Source organism: Hyperolius riggenbachi, chromosome 3 (genome assembly GCF_040937935.1).
Source record: "Hyperolius riggenbachi isolate aHypRig1 chromosome 3, aHypRig1.pri, whole genome shotgun sequence".
NCBI classification, from domain to species: Eukaryota; Metazoa; Chordata; class Amphibia; order Anura; family Hyperoliidae; genus Hyperolius; species Hyperolius riggenbachi.
The window spans coordinates 312,851,854-312,875,516 of NC_090648.1; the positions used below are offsets into that span (position 1 = coordinate 312,851,854).

The 23,663-nt window shown below is 42.4% G+C and overlaps 1 protein-coding gene across 1 annotated transcript; it reads right to left on the bottom strand.

Annotated features, from left to right (window-relative positions):
- Positions 1–661: 661 nt before the first annotated feature.
- On the bottom strand, positions 662–22,933 carry LOC137562315 (cathepsin E-like). Its single transcript, XM_068273652.1, has 9 exons — positions 22,878–22,933; positions 18,082–18,259; positions 7,915–8,032; positions 6,780–6,898; positions 5,945–6,144; positions 5,733–5,855; positions 3,977–4,121; positions 1,292–1,390; positions 662–841 (listed from the first exon to the last, which is right to left on the bottom strand). The coding sequence occupies exons 1-9, from the start codon at positions 22,931–22,933 to the stop codon at positions 662–664; spliced, it is 1,218 nt and encodes a 405-aa protein (XP_068129753.1).
- Positions 22,934–23,663: the final 730 nt, after the last annotated feature.

Below are 23,663 nucleotides of genomic sequence, written 5' to 3' on the forward strand. Positions count from 1 at the left end.
TGTAAGATAGCCTCTAGATTCAGTCAAGCAGCTTAAATAATACATTATAACTTGGGTAACTTGTGGTTAGCCTTGTAAACCTTAAACAGCCCTTTATCCTACTTTGCAGGGGCGTAGCAATAGGGGGTGCAGAGGTAGCGACCGCATCCGGGCCCTTGGGCCAGAGGGGCCCCAAAGGGCCCTCCCTCAACTACAGTATTAGCTCTCTATTGGTCCTGTGATCATAATATTCACTTCTATAGGTAATTTGAATAGTGGTAATCATTAACAAACTGTTCCCTGTCCCCTTCTTGTACCTCTAACACTGTAGTTGCCATTGGCAGGTTTTGGTGCGCCGTGTCAATTGTTATGTATAGAGTGCTTGGGGGGCCCCATTGTAAAACTTGCATCGGGGCCCACAGCCCCTTAGCTACGCCACTGCTACTTTGTGTGCTCATTATAGAATTCTAATGAGTAGTATTTCCCAAAAATTTGACAACACAGCAAGTATGATCTATAAAAATAACTACAAACTTTTTTTATATAGTACAATATTCTATTTTTAAAAAAGGGTAATGCCACAGAAAATATGAGTGAAACGTCAGTGTTTTATTGGCAATGAGAGAATTGCAGCTGAAACATCCATAATGTACTAGTTATTGATATTCCTGCATCCTGAGGTCTATAGACTATGCTTCTTTTTATTTGATTTTGCCAGCCCCACTCTGTCATGTTCTCGGTCAAAAACACTGTAAAACTTGGACATGAAAATGTCTCCCAGGATCCAAAGAGATCCAGATTTTGTTTCCAGGTCCATGCGCTGAAATCCAGCCAGGCAAACAGGTGTCTTTCCATTTGACTCCTGAAATCAATTAAGATACAACAGTCTGTAAACACTATGTGTATTAACACCTTTTCACAAATTCTGCACATAATACATTGCTTTAGGCCACATTCATAGTGGCGGTTGCGTTCCCTGTGACAGCAGGAATGCAACGCAACAGATCAGGACAGCCGTGCCACACGTTATTCTTGCATTGTGTCAGGTACAGTGAAGCATACAGTCAATAAAAAGTATGCCTCTACTGTTAAAAAGGCACATGTTTAGCTGTAACACCTGCATGCAGAGCATTATGATGCTGCAACTCGTACAGCAATGCTCCCGCCACACTGTGAACTTTGTATAGGTGGTGCATTGCAGTGTGGTAAACCATGTTAAGCCATTACACTACACTGCAATGCGCCACTGTGAACGTGGCCTTACATAGTTAACATAGTTAACAGCCTTAATAGTTTACACAGCTATACAAACCTTAATCACATACTGCTCAGGACTTATTGTATAGTCTCTCTGTCCTATGGTGAAGGTCACAGTGGGAAGATGAGACACACGCTTGCAATCCACTAAATACTGTAAAATGAAAGTGCAGGATCTTAGTTGAACATTTGTGTCCATTCCAGGTCAAAATGAATCATTTAAGTTTAGGGAGTTCCAGCAAAAGCATGTTTCCCTGCCAAGACTCCCCATTGGTCCACTGATCTGAACCAATGCTAGGGGATGATTTTTATTAGCCCCATACATGAATAAATGAAAAGCACCAGGGGTAAATTCAAAGATGCTTTATGCTGGGGCTCCCATCCCATCAAATTGCAAAGTATAGTGAACTGTATGGGTATAGCATGGGAAAAGCATGACTCCCTTCAAGGGACTCCAATTGGTCCATTGAACTGATCAATTAGACTCAGCAAAAACAAATCTCTTTGGTCAGTTTAATGGACCAATAGTAAACCCTAGTAGTAAAAAGCATCTTTGAATTTTCTGCTGGAGCTTCTTCTTATTGGAGCACTGATCTGACCAATGAGAAACCTTTTCACAGAGGATTCATACACAAGCGAGTACCCACCTCTGGCCAGAGGCACAGTGTCACTGGTGCTCAAGTCTCTGCAGGGACACCACCCCCTGCAACACTCCGACCAATTACAAGAAGGAGATAGCACACAGAGGATAAAGCAACTTTGCTGTATTAAATATGTCAGGGAATACACACCACTAGTTTCGGGCGCAGCCCTTCATCAGGTGCACCTCCCCTTCATTACCAAACCTTACATACATCAATCAGTGTATGACATCACACTACAACTGAATGTCTACCCCTAAAAGAAGAAACTGTGAAAGTTAGAACCTAAACTTGTGCAATGCATAGTCAGCACATGTTTGTTACTACTTGTAATTATTCAATTAATGATCCTTATCATAAACAGTAACAAATTTTCGCACATATATAGTCGAATGCAAATCATATGCAGGAGAGTCATATTTTCATTTATACATTTAGGATGTATACAATCCAGACGTTCTGTCCAACTAGCTTCTAGACGTAATAGTAAGCTAGCTTTATTGCCACCCCTGGAAAATTGAGAACTCCAATAAGCACACACCACCTCAATTGGGCGGCCATGTGGCCATGGTGCATGAAGTGGCGAGATGTGGGTGTCTCATATTCTTATTTGCCAGCTGTAAACCTTCCTATAATTTACTTATGTTCTTGTATTCTTTTCTTCACCTCTCTGCTTGTTTGCCCAACGTACACTATGCCACATGGGCACTTTAACCCATACACCACAAAGATGCTGAAACAAGTGAAGTGGTGTCGGCTCCAAACCTTTTTCCCTAACTGAGGGTGCATTGCACCGATTACAGTTTAAGCATGCAAAAGTACCATTTTTGGCTAATTGAGAACCCCACATCACCTGGACCTCCATCCTGCATGCTGTATGTGCAATCGTTCCACCTTTCTCATACACAAGTGCACCATGGCCACATGGCCGCCCAACTGAGGTGGTGTGTGCTTGATTAGATTTCTCCACTTCCCAGGGGTGGTGATAGAGCTAGGTTACTATTACAGGGAGAAGCTACATGAATAGAGCGTCTGAATTGTATACATCCTAAACGTATAAATGAAAATATGAGTCACAAATGTTTCTTCAAATAAATGCATTACCTTGTTGCAGGAACGAAAATGAATATCAGTTGTGAAGTGAATAATATGGACTGAATAATAGGGGACTTCTGCATGAATAACCTGCATATGATTTGCATTTGTGAATATATATGTGTGAAAAATCATTACTGGGAGGTGCCCATGACTAAGGGCTCTGCTCAAAACTAGTTGTGTGTATTCCCTGACATACTCAATACAGCAAAGTTTATCCTCTGTGTGCCGTCTCCTTCTTGCGAGGATTCAGTTCCCCCTTGTCCCCCATTATTTTCTATCTGTACGTTCAGTCTAGACCTAGTCGTTCTTTTCTCATTCTGTCATTTTCAAGTGTGCAAGACCCTGGACACTTAAAGAGGTGCTTGGCTTGAATGTTACTCCCAACTAGAGAAAAGGGATAATAATCCATATTTGTAATCCTTTATCCTCAAAATGAGTCTGAAGCTAATTTTTTTTACCTCTTTTTATTGTGCATCCATCTTCAGCATTAAAATCCAAGTTGTTTTCCTGCGGGCGGCAGAACAAGTGTCAAATCCCCCAGAAATGTCCTAAATAGATTCTGCAATCGCAGAATTTTCCTTCCTGGAAGAGGCAGAGCTGTGTGCAGTAGCTCTGCCTCTTCTCCATTCAATCTCCGCTGATCTCCGCCTCTCCCCGCCCCTCTCAGTCTTCTTCCACTGAGGGGGCGGGGAGAGGGGGAGATTGGCGGAGATTGACTGGAAAAGAGGCAGAGCTACTGCACACAGCTCTGCCTCTACCAGGAAGCAAATTATGCGACCTGAAAAGTCGTGGATTCTATTTAGAGAATTTCTGGGGAGACAATACTCGTTCTGCCGCAAGGATGTGGTGAAACAACTTGGATTTTAATGTTGAAGATGGCTGCACAATAAAAAGAGGTAAAAAAAATCTGCTTTAGACTCTCTTTAAAATATCATTACCATATGTGTACTGACTAGTCCTTAAGAGCCCAGCAGCCATTGTATATATTACGCATATTTTACCTCTCCATATATCAGGGGTGTAGCTCCAATTAGTGCCTGCAACTTTTTTATTTCCGAACTAGGCCCAGTGATGAGAGAAGTGCCTGAATCCACAATAGCGTCACAACCATTGTGGCAGAATGCGATTTTCCCATGAACCTTAACACTGTATAACAAAGAGAGAAATAGTGAAACAAAGCAGAATATGGGAGCACAACAAGTACATTATTCCCCCGTTCATCTTGATTATTTTTTATCTGTGGTTTCCACAATTGTCATTACTCTCTAACAATTTACAGCCCATTCAATACTTGCATTTTGCTGTCGTTTTTTAGCAGTATTGTTTTACCACCATCATGTTTCTGACATATTTTGATCCCTGTGTGTATACTCATCAGATATGTGCAATGAGATGCAAATAGTCTGGGTTTGCATACAAACTGAATGCTGCTTCATCCAGACAAAGGCTTGGTTCACGCTTGCATTAAAAATGGTATGTTTAGCTGAACTAAATGGACTGGATCCTAACGGATGTGATAGGACTCTATGTTAATCAATAGAATCTGTTCACATTGCTCCATTTGAACTTATCCATTCAGCCTGATATGGCCCACAAGTTTTGGGATTGGAGAGATTTTTTCAGATCGATGGATGCGCCACATTGACTGTGCGCTAACAGAAAGGAGGGTCATGGATGAAAAATTGATGCCTTTTAAAAACTGATCTGTTCCATGCAGTGCCAACTGGGCCAAATACCAGAGCTGCAGCACTTCTTTGCCTGAATTCCAAGCTGCTTGCCATCTGCATGCAATCCAGGAATATTTGCTTATCCTTGCCCATCTATGATATTCATGCAGCTAAAATATTATTGGACAAAGCCTTGCAGTGCTGGGTCCCCGGTTCAAATCCCAGCCAGGGCACTATCTGCAAGGAGTTTGTATGTATACATGGGTTTCCTCCATACACTCCAGTTTCCTCCAACATCCCAAAAACATACAGATAAGGTAATTGGCTTCCCCCTAAATATTGCCCCTAGACTATGATGAACATGTGACTATGTTAGGGGTTAGATTGTGAGCTCCTCTGAGGAACAGATGTGTGACAGGGCGGTATACTCTGTAAAGCGCTGTGGAAGTTGTCATCGCTATATAAATACGAAATAATAATAACATTGCGTGGCGTACTTCAATGGAAGTAATGAGAGCCAGCGCTGCCAACAAAGCGCTGTATGCATGACTGCTTTGTAGAGCATACTAAAATCTTTGTGAGCAGAACAGTTTTATTTATTACAATCCTCTGTGAATGAAAGAATAATTTTGTACTATCACAGGGCATATTCTCTTTTTTATTGATATGCTTACAGTGGGCAAAGAAAAAGGGCAGCCTCTGCGTGGCGTGGGTGACTATGCAAAATAATTCAAATACAACTCTGCTTTTGACGTAGCTGTAGGGATAGCAGTGGTTCCTGGATGGCTGGTCTGCACAATTTGCATAAGAATGTGCCAATAATTCATTGATTTTGACTTATCCTAGTTATTCTCTTTCTGTTTGGGTAGACCCCTCTCCCATCAACAGGGATCCACAAGAACAGGAGGTGAGAGGAAGCCAATTGAGGAAAGAGACAGCAATAAAACCTGTCAGCAGTTTTAGCCTTTTCTCACGCTGTCTAAAATGAATCTTTTATTGTTTCTTTTGTTTTGCTGAAGTTACACTTTTACTTTGCTACCATGAATCCATAGTTACCAAAACGTCACACAATAGTTGTAGGAATACTTACTTATCAATTCTTATTTGCCAGTAACCCTTTTTTGTTATGGGAATCCAGTGAATGGGGCCTGTGTACAGTGAGTGATCTATCCCTCCTAATATCAACTCTCCCCCATACCGGACGTCATCGTCTCTGTAAAGAAGACAAGTGGCGACAGCTATGCCAGTAATCCTCTTACATACTGTATATCTACAGTACATATTATTAGTTGCCCTACTCACTTGTTTAAATGGATGGAAAATACTGACTTGTCCAACAGCTTCTGGCTTATTATCTGGTCAAATACTGGCACTATATTACCAACAGCTAAAGAAGGATAGCCGAGACCCAATACTCCATCAAAGCGTGCTAGGAGAAAGGTTCGACCAGGCTCCACCACTGACTGACCAATGTCCTGCTTCAAAATGGTCATGCTACCGATCTGTACAGGAAGAGGATGGAAAAGACACAATCACCAATAAATATAGAAAATAAGCACCTGGCACAAACACGTGCGTGAAAAAGGGGCGCAAAGAAATTTGGGCTCTACATTTTGGCTAGTAGAATCTTGGTAAATCCACCGATATTCTAAGTTTTCAAAGTGTAAATACCGGTAATACCAATATTTTACTACAACTTAACCCAACACTATTCTTACACAGAACCCTCCTTTACCAATGCCTCACCTTAACCGTCCCCCCAAACCTAGCTCTTAAAAGCACCCCCTCGCCTGTCCTTAACCACCCCACCTCACGCCTAACCTTAACCAACCCCCGGCACCAATCTGCCGAAATTACAAGAATGTTAGAGTGCCACTATACACTGCAGCTATACTGTGAAATGTGGGCACCTGCAACACTCGATATATAGTGAGTACTATATATCAGGTAGCGTGGGCACCCAAATTTAACAGTGTAGCAGTAGTTTATAATGGCACCTATGGCAGCGCCACCGCCAAAGTCTCAGCCAATAGCGGGCACCAAAATTTCCCACTTCGGCACAAACCTGTGGCTTCAAAAATCCAGAGAAGCATTTAAAAGCATTAGCAATAAAGTACAAGTCCTGTCCCTCACTTACCCGCAAGGTGTCTTTTCCCATAACACCAGCTAGCTGTCCAGTGCCATAATGGATCGAGAACGTCTTTCCAACATGCTCATAGGAAGTGGAATGAAAGGGTGCAAATTTCTTATGGGCATCTATTAACAAATAAGGAAGCATTGACGCCAACTTCACTTTATACTTTTCAAATTGTATTCAACTGCAACTATTAGTGAAAACACAAATGCATAGGAAATGACACGCATGCAGCAAGAGTTTTGTCTAGGACATGAATTACTATCTTTCTTTTATGGAATTCTCCTATTTCAAAGAACACTTAGTTGAGACCTGTTTCTAAAGCTTTGAGCAGGTGATTTCTCCAGCCCTTGATGATAAATTGTACCAATTTTCTGTTGGTCAGATCTGAAGCAATGTTGATACCACAACCATCAGCCCTGTTTACCACATTTGTGTATGCCGCCACTTTTATTAACGATAAACCTGTCCCCCAGTGCTCCACCCCCTTTTTCAAAATGTTGATAGTGAATCTACACATGTAAAACAAGGATGGGTTAAGGTGATATGGGCCCCTATGCAAGGTAGTAGCATTGGCTTACTCTCCATTGAACCATTGGCCTTTTTGGCAGGCTGACATGGGGCAGATGCTCACAGTAGATAGCAGCCAGGCCCCTTGACATACACTAGGTCCTAGGTACCTGCCTAGGTTGCCTTGTGGATGATCCAACTCTAATGTAAAGAATTAACAGGAGATGGGAAATTTCACGAGCACTTGTTCTCCATCTCTGACATTTTGTCTGCTTATTGGCCACTTCAATACAAGTCAGTGGGGTCTATCTAAAAATCCCAATTTCATTTGCTTCATTTATAAAAGAGTCAATTATCCAAATATCAATATAGAGCAATGGAAGAAATCCATTTTGTGCAGTAATGTACAGGATTCTTCCCCACTTTGTTCCTAAAAGCTGCTTCCCTTGTACATAAAGCAAGCCTATAACAACTCAAGCTTGACTCTTTTAGCCAAGCTACCATTGTCATCTAAAGAATTTATCCATTAAATGCGAATATATTTTTCAATCCTGACCCATTACATCAAAAATATAAAACGTTAACACTACATACACTACAATTAGTATAGTAAAGAAAATAAACCTACTGCAAGCATCACTGACGCAGAAAGTTGAAGGGACCCATAAATTGGAAGATCCAGTGTCAAAGACTACATTGAATTTCTGACCAGGTGTTCCAATGCTGACTTCACCAAAGTACTGCGCCTAAGGAGAGAAAGTACTCACATTACACATATATTTCAATGTACAGCAAATTGATAAACAAGTGTAAGAAATTGGCTGTGTTTCACAGCTTGCTTTCGGCAGCCATTCCCAAGCACACAGGTGAACAATAGCCTGGGTGCTAGAAACTTCTTCCACAAGCAATTGATAAACAAAAGCCCTAGAGAACAAATACTTGAGTTCCAGAAGTTTCTGATTCTGGGAGATTCTGGCCTTCTGGAGGTAAATAAGGAGGAGGGGTCTATTTAAATAAATACTCAAGGAAAGGGCTAGAAGGGGGAAAGAGGCGGGGTCGAACTAAATAAATACTCAAGGAAAGGGCTAGAAGGGGGCTGTTTTCTTTGGTCTGCTATTGGAGCTGCTGGCTGTCCTGGCTGGGTAAGATGTAATGGGTCTTTGTAATATGGTATGTACTTTATAAGATCTTGGGAAGATGCATTCAGGTTACATATTCATGTATACATTGCGGGAATAGTTTGCTATGCTTTATGTTTTTATATAGTCCAATTGCTCTGTACTTGTTGCCTACTGTAATACATCAATATCTGTATCTGTATCGCAAATATCACATGCAGTATAAACTTTATTTATACTGTTTTTGATGTGTATTTCTTTGCCAAACGACCACCTAGAACTTACGAGAAATCGGTATTGTTGTCTTTATTAATATCCCATTGTTGGTACAATATTTTCAGCAATATCGGATTTCTTACACAAATATAACTATGCCTGTTGCAACTGCTATGACAAAATCAATATGGTACAAAGAAATCAGTGATTCCTGGGCAGACAGCAAATGGCCGCTACTGTGACACCACAACTGTCCCTCTCTTCTTCTTCTTCCCACCATAGTTTTTCTCTTTCTATTTCACGTTCACTTTTGGTTTTTATTTTCAAAAAATAACATTTAAATCGTGCTAAACTTTATTTCTAGCCTCTAAATTATTGTCTTGTTTATTTTCAATAAGGGCCAGTGTAATTTGCAATGGAAAATGTCTTTTGCTCATGAACTATTTCTGGTATGCATGGCTGGAGGGGTGTTTAGGGCTGTGACTTTAGGTATGGTTCGAGAGGTGTTAGGGGAGTGACTCGGGGTGTGGCTGGAGCGGTTTGACTGGTGATGTAGCTGAAGGGGTGTTAAAAGGTGTGACTAAATGTATGACTAGAGATATGTAAGGGGTGTGGCTGGATGGTTGTGACTAAAGGAGTGGCTGGAGTGGTATTAGGGGTGTGAATTGGGTTGAGGCTGGAGGGGTGTGACTAATGATGTGGCTGGAGGCATGCTAAGGGTGGGGCTGGAGTGATGTGACTGGAGGTGTGGCTGGAGTAGTGTTAGGGGTATGACTGGAGACATGGACAGGGGGGTGTTAGTGGCATGTCTTTGCCCAGAAATAAATCTTTGAACAGAGGAGCCAATGAAGAATAAAAACGTCTAAAAAAAGTTTAAAAGGGGGAAGTAGGTGGACTTACCCTCTCTCGAGTGAAAACAGACAAGGATTCGTTATTTGTACTACAAAAATAACATTTATTTATAGCTCCAGTATGCAATGTGTTTCGCGGGCAAGATCCCACTTCATCAGGCAATCAAAGGAGAAACACTAATATTGTCTGTCACGCAGCCGAGCGCCTCATGACAGACAATATTAGTGTTTTTCCATTGATTGCCTGATGAAGCAGGATCTTGCCCGCAAAACGCGTTGCATACTGGAGCTATAAATAAATATTATTTTGTAGTAAAAAAAACGAATCCTTGCCTGTTTTCACTCGAGGGAGGTAAGTCCACAAATTTCCCCCTTTTAAACTTTTTGTCAATGTTTTTATTCTACATTGGCGCCTCTGTTCAAAGCTTTATACCTAGTCTAGTCCACCCCTGGTGGAGGGGTGTTATCCCCTACTTTCCTACCTACAGATAGCGACTTCTTATACTTGAGTGGGGTCAGGCCATAATTCTCCCCACCTGCTGTTTTACTGGTTACCTGGCTGGTAACCCATGTTTGTGAGTATATACACATTTACCTTTAACATAACTACCGTGGAACGTCAAGTTACTACACTATATCGGGCTGTCGGCCTCCTTCTTTTGTTTTACAAGCTTTGCCCAGAAATGTTTGCACTGAAAAAAAGCTCCAATTTTTGTCTCAGAAAACATTTCCAACTGGGTAGGGATGTTCTTGTTATACATAGAAAATGTTCCTGACAGGGTGCAGTAATCAAGAAGAGCAGATATACTGTACATAGCTTTACTCCTGCAGAAGCAGAGGGGAAATATTCATATAAAGTATTCAAGCAAAGACCAACACAGAGTGTATCTTACCATTACATTACCATTAATATAAGTACATATACTGTACACTACATACTAGGTACATGCTTGTATCTTAAAGAGTAACTGTCAGGCTGCAAAAGCTAATTTAAACCTCTATTCTCCTGTGTTAAACAGTTTAGAAGGAAGCCAAAAAGGCAATACTGAAGTTAAAAATATCTCTTCCTTTGATGTTTGCTGAACAGCAAGGCTCTTTATTCCCAAGCTCCGAAGGAGGCCTTCAGGCCGCATAACAGATACTGCAAAGCATTCTGGGGCTGCTTCTTCTCCCCACTGCACTCCCTTGGTCCTCCCCTTCATTTCCCTATCCCACCCTAAGGCTGCTTTCACAGTGAGAAGTTACAGGCTCATGTTACAGCAGCTTGTAACTTGCAGCCCAGCTCACAACACTGAAAAATCAATGTGCTGTTCACAGGGCACATGTTCCGTTAGAGTATACTGCAGGAGTCCGCTATTGTTCCTAGCCACATGGCTAATTAATATTCACTGCACTGTAGTGTTGTCTGGATCATGAACCATTAGGATCTTTGATCCTGATCTTTTTTGTGAGTGGAATCATCAGGAAGCAGGGTAAGGGAGGATATTACATCACAATTGGCTTCATACAAGACAGACAAACATGGAACCTGCCATGAGCTGTCAGGAGCATCATTCTCTGCAAATACTATATAAAAATTATGTGAAATCCAAACGTGGACAGTGAAATACATATGTAATGTAAGTACAGCCAATATTTAGCTACTGATATATGTGTTTTTTTTTTCTCTGAGACCCTATACCTAACAGCTCCTCTTTAACAGAGTATAACATAATTGATGTGAGTTTATGGTATTTTTAGCAGGGCCCGATTTTAAGAAGCACACTGAGGCATGAGTATTCTACTACTTTAGGCAATAAAGAGAGATTCCACAATGTAGTAAATACCATGGTTAGATTAAAAGTGATAAAACTCTGATTTTCTTGCACAATAGCTACAGATACCTATGAATAGAAGCATATCAGCTAGATTATAGTGAGTGTGACATTCCAGCTTGTGTGGTATAGCAGGCAGCACATTCCACCATTCCAGTCTGTAATGCTTATCAGACTTGCTTTTAGCTGTGTGTGGTTCACTTGTGCTTTAATTACCAGGACACAGGCTGAAATTGGAATAGGCTAGGGCTACATGTTCGGTCACAGTGCATCCAATGTATCTTTTTAATCGGGTGTAACTAGAGCCCGGTGGGCCACCCAGCAAAACTAAGCCAGAGGGGCCACCTGCAACACCCTTAAAGTGAATCTGTAGTGTAAATAAAAAGAAAAAACAGATACCTAAGGAGAGGAGAGAGCAGTTATCCTGCCAGTTTCCTTGTGCCCCCACAGGTGGCTCTGTTTGAATCTCCCGCCGCTGGAGGCTTCAGCAGTATTCGGAAATGCTTGGGCTTCAGAAGACTTGCAACTCTGTGCTGTGCACGCGCGAGTGCTCGAGAGAGGGCGCTCATGCATGCACAGTATGGAGCTTCCCATCTTTGGAACCCCGAGTGCTTCTGAAGACTGCCAAAGTCTCCCCAACCCAGAAGAGAGCAGTCCACGACCAATCGATGAAAATTACCTGTCAGCAGAGGTCACACATTGTACAGCGTGGCTGAAGAAAGGAGTGAAGAGGACAGTGCGCTAGCTCTGCTGCCATGCTCTGCATCTCATGACAGCCGGGCCCCCCTTAGCCCCCCTCCCCCCCCCCCCCCCCCCCCCGCAATGGCAGGGGTCATAGGAGATATTCTTACGCCACTGTTTTTAATGGATCTGCTGTGTCCACCGATTGGGAGGGATCTGGGTGTGCATTTTTTGCCTGTATTGTGCACGTTTATTTGCAGCGGGAGGAATAGGCAGGGACCTTTGGAAGTGTAGTGTGGTCTGGCAACAGAGAAGCGACAGGTACAACGCGTGGCGTTACACTTGAGGTGTTTGACAGTTGGGCGGGAACTGACTTCAGGTATATTAACTTTATAGGTGATGCAGTGAGCTTCATCTATGCACGAGATGCATTATTCCCCAGTTCATTAGCATCAGTTTTAAAACAAGCGTTTTACAGCATTCATTAATAAATGTATTTTAGAGAAAAAAAACACACACATACCGAATGCCCTTTACATCTGCTGAAACTAATGTGAGGGATTTTAAAATGAAATGTTTTTGTAATAATGGTCCTTTTAAGAGGATTCCTAAAGAAAAATGTAGTCATTTTGTACATGATGATTTTGATCTATGATTGGCTTATAAACATGTCTCACTTCAGGTTCTGTTTTTAAGCTGTGTACACAGTTTAGATTTTTCTCAGCCAAAATGAAATCTTGTGATGGAATACAGAGGTAACATGTGACATGATGCAACAGACACGTGTACCATGCTTCTCCGAAAATAAGTCTTATATTAATATTTGCACCAAAAGATGTGCTAGTCCTTCTTTTCAGAGGGTGTCTTATATTTCTATAAACATAGAACATACCGGTAGTTCCTGTGCTGTGTGTCCTCCTGCCTTCCCCATTGTGCCACCTCTTCCTCTGCTGGATCCACCTCTTGTGTGCCCCTGTGTCCCATTGTGCCTTTAGTGTCCTTCCGGTGTCCCCCTCTGTGCCCATGTCCTTCTGGTGTCCCCCTCTGTGCCCATGTCCTCCTCTATCCCGTCCTCCAGTGTCCCCTTATGTCCTCCCGGTGTCCCCCTGTCCTCCAATGTCCCCCTGCATCCTCTTTTTACCCTAACTACATGCCGCACTGTCTTCTGTGTCTCTGATGTCCCCCTACACCCTCGTATTTCCCCCATCTCCATGCCGGTGTGTGATCTTTAGCCAATGAGGAAGAAGTATGGCAACTTGTGTTTCTACTGGAGCCGATGGTCTTGCCTGCAAGATCGACTCCAGTAGAAACACAAGTGCCCAAACTTTTTCCCCTTACTGCTGCTAGGGCTTAGTTTCAGGGTAGGGCTTATATTTTGAGTACACTCCAAATTCCTACTATGGCTTACTTTCAGGGCATGTAATAATGTGGGGGAAAGAGGGTATGTACAGTACAAAGCATGCAAATAAGTAGTATTTTTTTTTCTTTCTATGTCTAAAAAAGTTAAATGTCAGGAATGCAAATGACAGTACACCTGACTGGGACTCGGGAACCCTCACTGATAAGGAATTACAGCCATCAAACAGAAATTGGCTTCTGAGAGCAGAAAAAAGATAAACAGGGTAAATATATTTTATCTGTGCCATACTTCAATGAATGTGTCATTGAGCAGAGACAATGACTGTAAAAAAACTTAAAAAGTAGATTTAAATATGAAATAAAACTGGGATATCTAAAAAAAAAGGAGGATAGATACAATTATTTATTTCATCAGTTTATTTTCACCTTGGTATTCCTTTAAGACATTTTCACTCAAATTAAAGTGAATTGATAAAAAAAAATATAGAAGCCAGTTTGTCTGAGTTCTCTATCTTGCACACTCTCTTCTATGCTAGAATGACATAGGATCTCTGATTTTCCAACAGATTGTGAGAAAGCAAGTGGAAATCTGTGACCTTCAATAAACCTGGTACCATCTGTCTGTGGGATGGTAAACAGGGCAAGCTTCTTTTCATAAATTATAGCAATTATTACTGAAATGGATTTATTATTATACAATAATCAAGGTCACAGGGGGTAGCTGTACATTTGCAGTATGGACAGAGGTCCACTGCATGTAATAACATGCTGCAGACAAACTATTTACAGGGAACCTGAAGCGAGAAGATTATGAAGGCTGCCATCTTTCTTTCCCAATAAACATTTCCATTTGCCTGGCTGTCAAGCTGAGATTTTAAGGTTTTAGCTGTTTTTGAGTCACTCACCTGCAACAAACATGTAGTCAGTGAAGTCAGACCAGATTCAAAGCATGTTACCTGCATGCTCATTCTGGGCCACTGACTGAAGGTATTCGAGACAGAACATCAGCACAGAAATCAGGCAAGTCAGGCAACTGGCATTGTATATTAGAGAATGAAGATGGCAGTCTCCATATTCCTCTCACTTCAGGTTCCCTTTAATCTCTGTTCAAAGAAAAGCCGTTTTTTGATGGTGATTGTATGTGCATCGTTTGGGAAGGTCTGCAGTTTGGACACCTGTATTTCTAGCGCGTGTTCAGAAATTCCTGGCCCACCTTGATGGATCAGAGAGCTAGCTGTCTGGTTGGTCATCTTGGCTGACCATAGGCTGGAGACATTCTTCTTCTACTTACCTCACCCTCTCTGTCATGCACCATGCCATCGCCACCTCTCCATAGCAACAGAAGGTGCCACTAGCCTGCAGACTAGCGATGAGTCTGTACAGGGTTGGCCCCAAACTGTCTCGTGAGGGATCGAAGTCCCAATCTCTGTCGGACTACAGTCCCTGTACACGTATATGAGGCTTTACCCTCCTTATTGACAGCTATTTCTAACCCTCCTTACCTTTACCTATCTATGAACTTTTTGATAAAGCTAACCTACCCCTTTCTTACTATATCTATCTTAAGATTTTTCAGTCAGAATTTTATAATAACATCCCCTAGAAGACCTGTAGCACAGTTACATGTTAAAGTGTAAGATAGAAGAGCAGGCTTTCCTCCTGTATAGGGACTCATACATCCTGGCTATAATAGATGTCAGGTATCATAGCTTGAGGATTTGCAGCTGCTCATAAAGAAAAGTATTTATTCCCATGTACTCTGGTTTCTATCATACTATACCTCATTCTCTTCTAACAATACATATTTATTTTACATGGTTCCTGTTTAAACATTTTTACAAGTTTATGTGGACGGATAAGTTCATACAACAGAATTGTGCCTTCCAGCATGAAGAAAACTCACTGAAAGTAATATTTTATATTAACTAGATAAGGACGTTATAAACATGCACAGATGTCCGATAGGCATGGATGCCAAATATCAGCTCTCTTTCCAGACATAATCATTATACTGGATTTCAAATGTACACAGTTTCTGCACAGGTTTTTCTAGGGAACATTCTAACCTGCGTGTTTCCTCTGTCTGCTGACTGAGATTGACGCTAACTGACTCTGCCAGTTCATCAGCCTGTTTCTGGGAATATCAGTCCAGTGGCTTTACATTGCCAGGTGAGTCAGTATTCCTTCCACAGCACAAAGCAGATCACCGGACACAGCCCATCTTTCACTGCTAATGCCTGGTACACACAATGAGCTTTTCAGGCAGATTTCCTGCCAGAACGATTATTTTCAACATGTCCAATCTGATTCCGATCCATTTTCCCTTCACTTCGATGGGAAAATCGATCTAATTCAGATAGGACATGTTGAAAGAAGAAAGGAAGGAGGGAATTGAGCATAATATTCTGTAGATCCGTAATGCTGCAGTGCTGAATACAAAGAGTTAATGTCACAACAGCACAGAGGAGGTGCTCTGTGTTGACAATCAAGGAATAACAGTTTTTTCCTCCTAGCTCCATCCCGACTATCTCGTGTGGGTGATGATGGGATAAGGGGAGGAGTTTGGACAGTTCATAGACTGCAGCCAAGTTCCAGAGCTATGCTATGCTATAGCAGAGCATCACATCTGTTGCAATGAGGAAGGAAGAAGCAACGATGTATGGTGCATGGGTTCTTCAGAAAGACTTTGGAGTAGGAAGGTCTGTCTGCTGTAAATAAATAAGCATGCTGAGAGAGAGAGAGACGGCATGCAGCTTGAAAATGGACCAATCAAATACAGAAGCTACATACATTTGCATCGAAGTAACAACATTTGCATCAATTCAGAATGATTTGCATCTCACTGGCCAACTCTAGCTGTAAGCAGAGTATGGGTATGGCTGTTTCCCAGGACAACTGGTTGAACTCGATGGACGTATGTCTTTTTTCAACCCAAATAACTATGTAACTATGAAGTGAGAGGTATATTGAGGTTTCTATATTTATTTAATTTCAAGCAATACCAGTTGCATGGCTGCCTGCTGATCCTCTGTCTCTGTCTACTTTTAGCCATAGACCCTGAACAAGCATGCAGCAGATCAGGTGTTTCTGACATTATTGTCAGATCTGACAAGATTAGCTGCATGCTTGTTTTTAGTGTGATTCAGACACTATTGCAGCCAATCAGATCAGCAGGAGGCCAGGCAACTGGTATTGTTTAGAAGGAAATAAATATGGCAGACTCCATATTCTTCTCACTTCATTTGTCCTTTGAGGTTTCCTTTGCAGAGGTTATTTAATTGGTTTACTTTGAATTGGCAGATAAATTGTGATTGGTCTGATTTTAGATACTGTATTTAGGCTTCTTTCACACTAAGACGTTGCATTAGGTGCTACATTAAGGTCGCATAACGTGCACCTAACGCAACGCATGGTGGTGGTGGCAGAGGACGTTAGCAAAGAGCCGCGTTAAGCGGCTCTTTGATGCGTCCGTGATGCGTACTATAGTACGCATTTGCTGGTGGAGACCACGTGAGCGGAACACTCCGCATCACGTGGTCCCGTCAGTGATGTCAGCACAATGCAGTGAATATTAATTAGCCACGTAGCTAATCACTGCGCCTGTGCAAGCAGGCTAACGCGGCAAAGCCTCTCTAACGCCTTAGCATGCTGCACTTTAGATTGACGTGCAGCGTTACAATGTAACGCAACGTGGGCACTGTGAACAGCCCATTGATTTTTCATTGCTGTGCGGTGGGCTGCGTTACAGGCTGCACTAACGTGCGCCAGTAACGTCTAACTGTGAAAGCAGCCTTAAAGTAGACCAGAACTCTTGCACAGGACAGAAGGAAAATAGAGAGAAATGCACCCTGTATGTATTTAGAGAGTTTAGCCTTTCTAAATCCTCCTCATCTGTGTATAATCACAAGTTGTAATTTGATCCCTCAGTTGTGTCAGCTGACTGCCATGGCAGAGAGGCTAATTTGAAAGCACAAGATGTTAACAATATGTTTGCTTCCATGAAAGCAGGAAGTAGAAACATTGCATATTTGCTGCAGGATTTGTATCAGCAGTAACAATTTTTTTTTTCTTTAAAGGTTATTATGCTATTGTGTATCCTTTTGAGCAGAGAGGAAGTTCTGAGTTCAGGTCCGCTTTAAGGGATTATGGGTGACCTGTATGTTGTGTGCAATTTGTGGCTTAAAGATGGGCATGTGTTTATGATAATGTCTGAAATGCGACTTCTATGGCGGCTGTCACTGTCATCATAATCATCATTTTATAGCTATAATTGTTACTGCACGCCCCACCAAACGTATCCTTACTTTGTCGCAGTGGTGGGGCTTGCGTGACTTAGTGATCCTGACAGTTCTGCCAGCGGTAGCTTAGCTATTGGTAGGGCCTCCCTAACCGGACAACACAAAGGTGATATTCTAGACTAAATTGGATACCCTGACCCTCCAAGTCTGGGGGTTGGGCAACGGGCTAACAACCTGTTAGTTGCTACGGATAATTGTTACCGCATGATATTTGTCATGTAATGACCAGCAATATCTCCTTCACAGTCATTTCAATAACATTGAAGCAGCAAAGGAGCTTAGAAGTTTATCTTACCAGTTCTGGTTGCATTTGTACATTTAATTATATACCTGTATCAGTCCTTTTTTTTTGACTAAAATAGATTTTTTTTTATTCAAAATTGTTTCAGCGCTTTGCTGTATAAGACAGTACAAGTGTATCTACTGCAGCAACACTGAGTGATTGTGGACCTACTTACATTCATGTAGTCAGTCAGATACTCCTCTACAGGTCTAGATGCCAAGGACAAATGTTCAGGAAAGCATGTGTTGTATTTCTGTGCAAAGCTGAAAGGTTGATGATCTTCCCAAAACGCCTCCAACTCATTTCTTTGCCGAAGTTCATGCCGGATTGACAGAACTTTTACCAGGGGTATCCTGAAAAAACAGATACACCGTAATCAGTATTATTTTCACATACACCTGAATCTATATAGATATATGATGGTTGTTTTTTTACTCTACTAATGTGATAATTTCACATTGGTCCAATATGTGCAACAGGAGTGACAGTGCTGGAATGAGGGGACCATGAGGGGAATAGTGAGGCTCTATAGGATCCAGAGTCTTCCCTCTCCATAGGTGAGTATTTGCCTTTGTTTTTTTCTCACTTTAGCTTAATCACTTCAGTACCAGCACCCTCTGCCCCCTTAAGGACCAGAAGGTGCTGGTACAGTAAGCCGCCGCTTCCCGACGAATCACCGCTCCCGACAGTCACGCTTCTCTGTCCCCGCCGCAGGCTGCTCTCTCTGCCGTCGCTATGACGGCAGAGCTCTGTGCGCCGGTCAGGAGCCGCTTTCATTGGCTCCTGACCCTGTCACTCCATGTAAGCCAATGGGAACGTCTTACATGAATGACAGGGCCAGGAGCCAATGGGGGTGCGCGGTCAATGGGACGTAAAGTTTACTTCAGGTCAGAACCACAGCGCCACCCGCCCGCCTTAGATATAAACTGCGTCGGTCCGCAGGTAGTTAACTTTAAACACTCCTAGGGTTGCAGAGTAAGCAATGGGCCTGATTCACAAAGCGGTGCAAACACTTTGCATGCCAGTGAAAAGCCCTTTATCACGCCTAAACTCAGTTTAGGCGTGATAAGAAGAAACTCGCGCGAAATTTCCGCACGCAGCCGTGCAGCGCACAGCGCGATGCAAGGCGCCCATTAAACCCTATGGGCGCTGCGCGCGGGACTTTGTGCGCGATAACCAGCACAAAGCGGTGCTAACTCAGCGGTGCAAAGGTTATCACGCCTAAAGTCTTTTAGGCGTGATAACTGAGTTATCACCGCTTTGTGAACCAGGCCCAATGTGTGTTGAAGGGGGATTCCAGAGGAGGGGAACAGAATGACTAGTCCTGTATAGGTGAATGTTAGGAAGTAATTCTAGTGGAGGACAGCAGTGTGTGTGTGTGTGTGGGGGGGGGGGGGGGGGAGAGTATCTCTGTAGGCTAAAGTTAAGCCTTTAGGTCTTTAGGCTCTGTTTCCACTTGAGTGGAGAACGGCCATTTTTGTCCATTCTCCTATTTTATAAATAGGAGCCGTTGACATTTGGCACTCTGCTACAGATCCATGGGATGCGTTGCGGTACCCGGACCGTACTTCTGTGCAGTCTGCAATAATGCCAGGCAGGCTGATGCGTTCCCCATATAGCCTATGGGGGTAATGTATCTGCCCCAGGCTTCAGCGGGACCATTGGAGAAGCATTACACTGTCTGATCCCACTGATCTGGCGCAAGTTGAAACCATACCTTAAACTTGATCCTTCTTCTGGGTTATTTGAAAGCCAGGCGAGAACTTGGCAGACAGTCGAGAAGCAAGAAGAGATGTGGATCAAGTCAAGTCAAGCAGCAGAATTCAGTTTGTTAGGCCACAGAGAATGCTGCTGCAGTAATCCAGATTATACCCTGATTAGGACATGCACCAGCATTTCAGTAGTGCACTGCATGAGGGAAGAACAGATGCTTTTGAGGAGTAGCACAAAGGAGGTGCTCAGGGAGTGAAAGCGTGGAGGCAATGAGTTGAGTCATCTACAGCAACTAAGCAGCGTGCTTGACAAGCTACATTTATATGGGTTATTATTAATAGCATTGGTAATTCAGGCAAAGAGGCGAACTGATGTGTAAATTAGATATGTTTAATTTTTAGTAAGCAAACAGTCAATGACTTTCCTTTTTTAAAGATTCTTTTACTTTTGTTTTCATTAAAGGTATAGACATAAAAGGAATACTAAGCAGAAATCACATAATTTTGTACAGAAAAAATGGCATGGAAAGAATTATACACGCACAAGATACAATAGAAGTATATGGAAAGGAGCTGCAAACCAGCTTGTTTCCAGTAAATCAGAGAAAGAGATTGCATATATTACATCACACAGTGGGAAATGCTGTTAGGGTCGCAACATTGCAACCTGAGAACATAACAGGGTCAAAATCTCACATCTCTAAAAAGTACAATAGAACCTTAGCCGTATCCTTGGGCCCAGGGGCGCCTCTAGGCATAGGCAGTACAGGCCATTGCCTGGAGTGCCATTGGTCCTGGGGGGCGCCATGTTGCATAATTAAGCCCCGCCCCAAATTAAGCCCCACCCAAGATTAAGCCACACCCCTGTGGCTGTTCTATTACTTGCTTCTGCTGAATCTACTTAGCGTAAGTTGCAGGCAGCTGACACCTCTGTGCCTTGTGCATCCTTCTTTCCTCCTTTGTGCCATCTCTGCCTCCTTATGTCCCCTTTGCCTTTATTTGTCCCCTTGTGCTACCTCTGCCCCCCTGTTCCTCCTTTAGTCCCACTCTGCCTCCTTCTGTCCTCCTGTGCCTCCTTCTGTATCCCTTTGTGCCTCCTTCTGTCTCCATGTGCCTCTTCAGTCCCCATGTGCCACCTCTGTCCCCTACTCCTTCATCTGTCCCCATGTGCCTCTTTTAGTCCCCCCTGTGACTCCTTCTGTTCCCCTTTGTGCCTCCTTCTGACTCATTGTAGAGGGTGCCAGGCCGGCATGAGTGCTGTGCAGATGTTGTGTCCCCAGGTGGTGAACAGGCTTGCGGCATCAAAAAGACGCTGCATCAGTTCACTGGCCCACAGCCCATATGCTCACTTCTGCAGCCTTACATTTTGTGTATTTTCTGGTGAAACACTGCCCGCATTGCGAATTTTTCAGAAGAAACGCTGCTGCATTATGATTATTTCCTGGTGAAACGTTGCCGCATTACGATTATTTTCATGAAAGGGCGCCGTGGGGGGGGGGGGGGGGGCACAGATTTACTCGCCTGGAGTGACAACATGGCTAGAGGCGCCCCTGCTTGGGCCCATAAGGCATCATACACCAGGGAACCTAATAACAGCGGAGTGACATGCTATGTTCACATAGAAATCGCCAGTGCTATTGCAAGCGCTGAGCGATTATTGCGATTTTTTTTTTATCACCTTTCCCTGCACTTTCTAAATGCTTTTTTAAGCACTTTTGCAGAGTCAGGAAGTGAACTCTTTCACCCGGAAATGAATAAATACAATATATTTATTCATAGAAGCGCTCGGGAAATCGATATATACAAAGCAGGTACAGGCAGCACTTTTGAAAGCGGATCACAATTGAACCGCTCATATGTGAACACTCTCAGGGCTGGAACCCACTAGAGCGATTTCATGAGCGTTTAGGGAGTGTGAGAAATCGCTTGCGAACGCTCTGCCAATGTAAATGGATGGTGCAAATTCCACAGAAGCGATTGTGATTAGCAAAATCGCAAACGCAGGACATGCAGCATTTTGTTAGCATTTGCGCTTCCATGTAAAGTATATAATCACTGGATAATCGCTAATCAAAACTTGCACAGAGCGATTTTGCTAGCGTTTTAAAGTTACTGTACACTGTAACAAAAATAAAATTAATTGAAAGGACCAATCAGACTTTAAAACGCTAATCGATACACAACTGCTGGCAAATTGACTACACTTTCTAAAATGCTCATGAAATCGCTTACAAACTGCTCATACAAAAAGCTAGCGATTGCGGTTAGCGATAGCGTTTTGTAGTGGGTTCCAGGCCTCATGGGGAATCATTGCACAAGCACTTTTAGGGTGATTTCTACAATTGCTAGAGCTTAAAAAAATATGCAAACGCTCATAGTGTGAACAAGCCCATAGAGAACATATGCGACCGCCCAGTGGAAGTCCCATAATGCCCAATATGTTAGCCATGTCCTAGTAGGAAAACTATACAGCAATGTAACTCCAGAACGATGGAAAGATAGAAAAGCAAAGTAAAGGTGGCCACTAACGATCCAATTTCTAGCGAAAAATAGTTTGAGTGATCAGATAATTCTGATCGGAAGTGAAATAGTTCCCTAAACCATCAATGAATCAATCTTTGCTTCCTATCTATCACAACCGACAAGAAAATCCAAATTTTGGTTTGACGAAAATACAATCGGACAACTTTTTATAATCGTACCTAATGGATTGTATCCATCAATGGAGATTATTTACAACCAATCTGATCAGAAATTCTGATCGCTCGAACGATTTTTTGCTAGAAATTGGACCGTTAGTGGCCACCTTAAGAGATATCACAGAAACAAGAAGAGAGAGACCAAAGAAAAATAAGAGGAAAAACAGAACAGAAAAGAGATATTCGTGTCGGGGACTCAACCCAAAGAAGCAAATCATTCCCAACACGACAAAGGAACATTTTGTAATTTTGCTCAGATTGCGGTCAATGACTTTCAATAGAGGGAGGCTGAAGTGTAGCCCACCATAAGAGCGTTCTGTAGGTGAGGCTACGTCAGATGGGCTCAGTAAGGAAAATAACGATATTAATGATGAAAAGATCATAGATATGCCAGAGTAAATTGCAAACAGAGCAGTGAAATCATAAAGTTTAATTAGAGCAAATAAAATAAGGCTTAATGCACAATGTTCATATATACTAATTAATTAAAAATAATTGATGTCACTTTCATTCCAGAAGCCCAATATATTTTTTACAGAAAATAATAGGAATTGTCTTACCTGTGTAGTGATAGGCTTATTGGAATAAATAACACAAGCACAGCTATCAGCCTCATTTTCTTAAATGGACATTTCGACATTTCACTGTCACTTTTGTATACCTGCTGAGGTCAAACTGTTCCCAGGTCAATCGATCACTGCAGGCCATTGACCTGATTTTTACACAATATTAACAGAATTAGTAGTATTAGCACTTGTTTATAAGTAGAGTTTTCTTTTCAATTTGTACAATATTATTGTCATATTTATTGCAGGATTTATACACTTTTATATTAATTAGTACATTACTAATTAGTGTGGCACACATTATTATTATTATTATTTATTGTATTTATAAAGCGCCAACATATTATGCAGCGCTGAACATTAATTTAGGTTACAGACAATATAATTAGGGGTGGCATACAGCAATATGACAATACAGGAATACAAGAAAACCAGATCACACAGCACAGTATGAGCATAAGGTAATGCTTAGTCAGTCACTGGATGGAGCATGGAGATTAGGCAAGTTAGGCTCACTCAGATGCATAGCATGGGTGCACAGTAATGGAGGTGCATGATCAGGTAGGACACAAAAGGAGGAGGACCCTGCCCAAAGGATTACAATCTAGAAGGGGAGGTAGAGACAGGAAAGGTAGGGACCAGAGTTCCGTTGTGGGTTTAGAGCAATTGTGAGGGATGGTAGGCCAGAGGGAAAAGGTGAATTTTGAGGGCCTTCTTGAAGATGTTGAAGGAGGGGGCTGCCCTAATGGGTGGAGGTAGAGTTCCAAGAAGTCCTGGAGG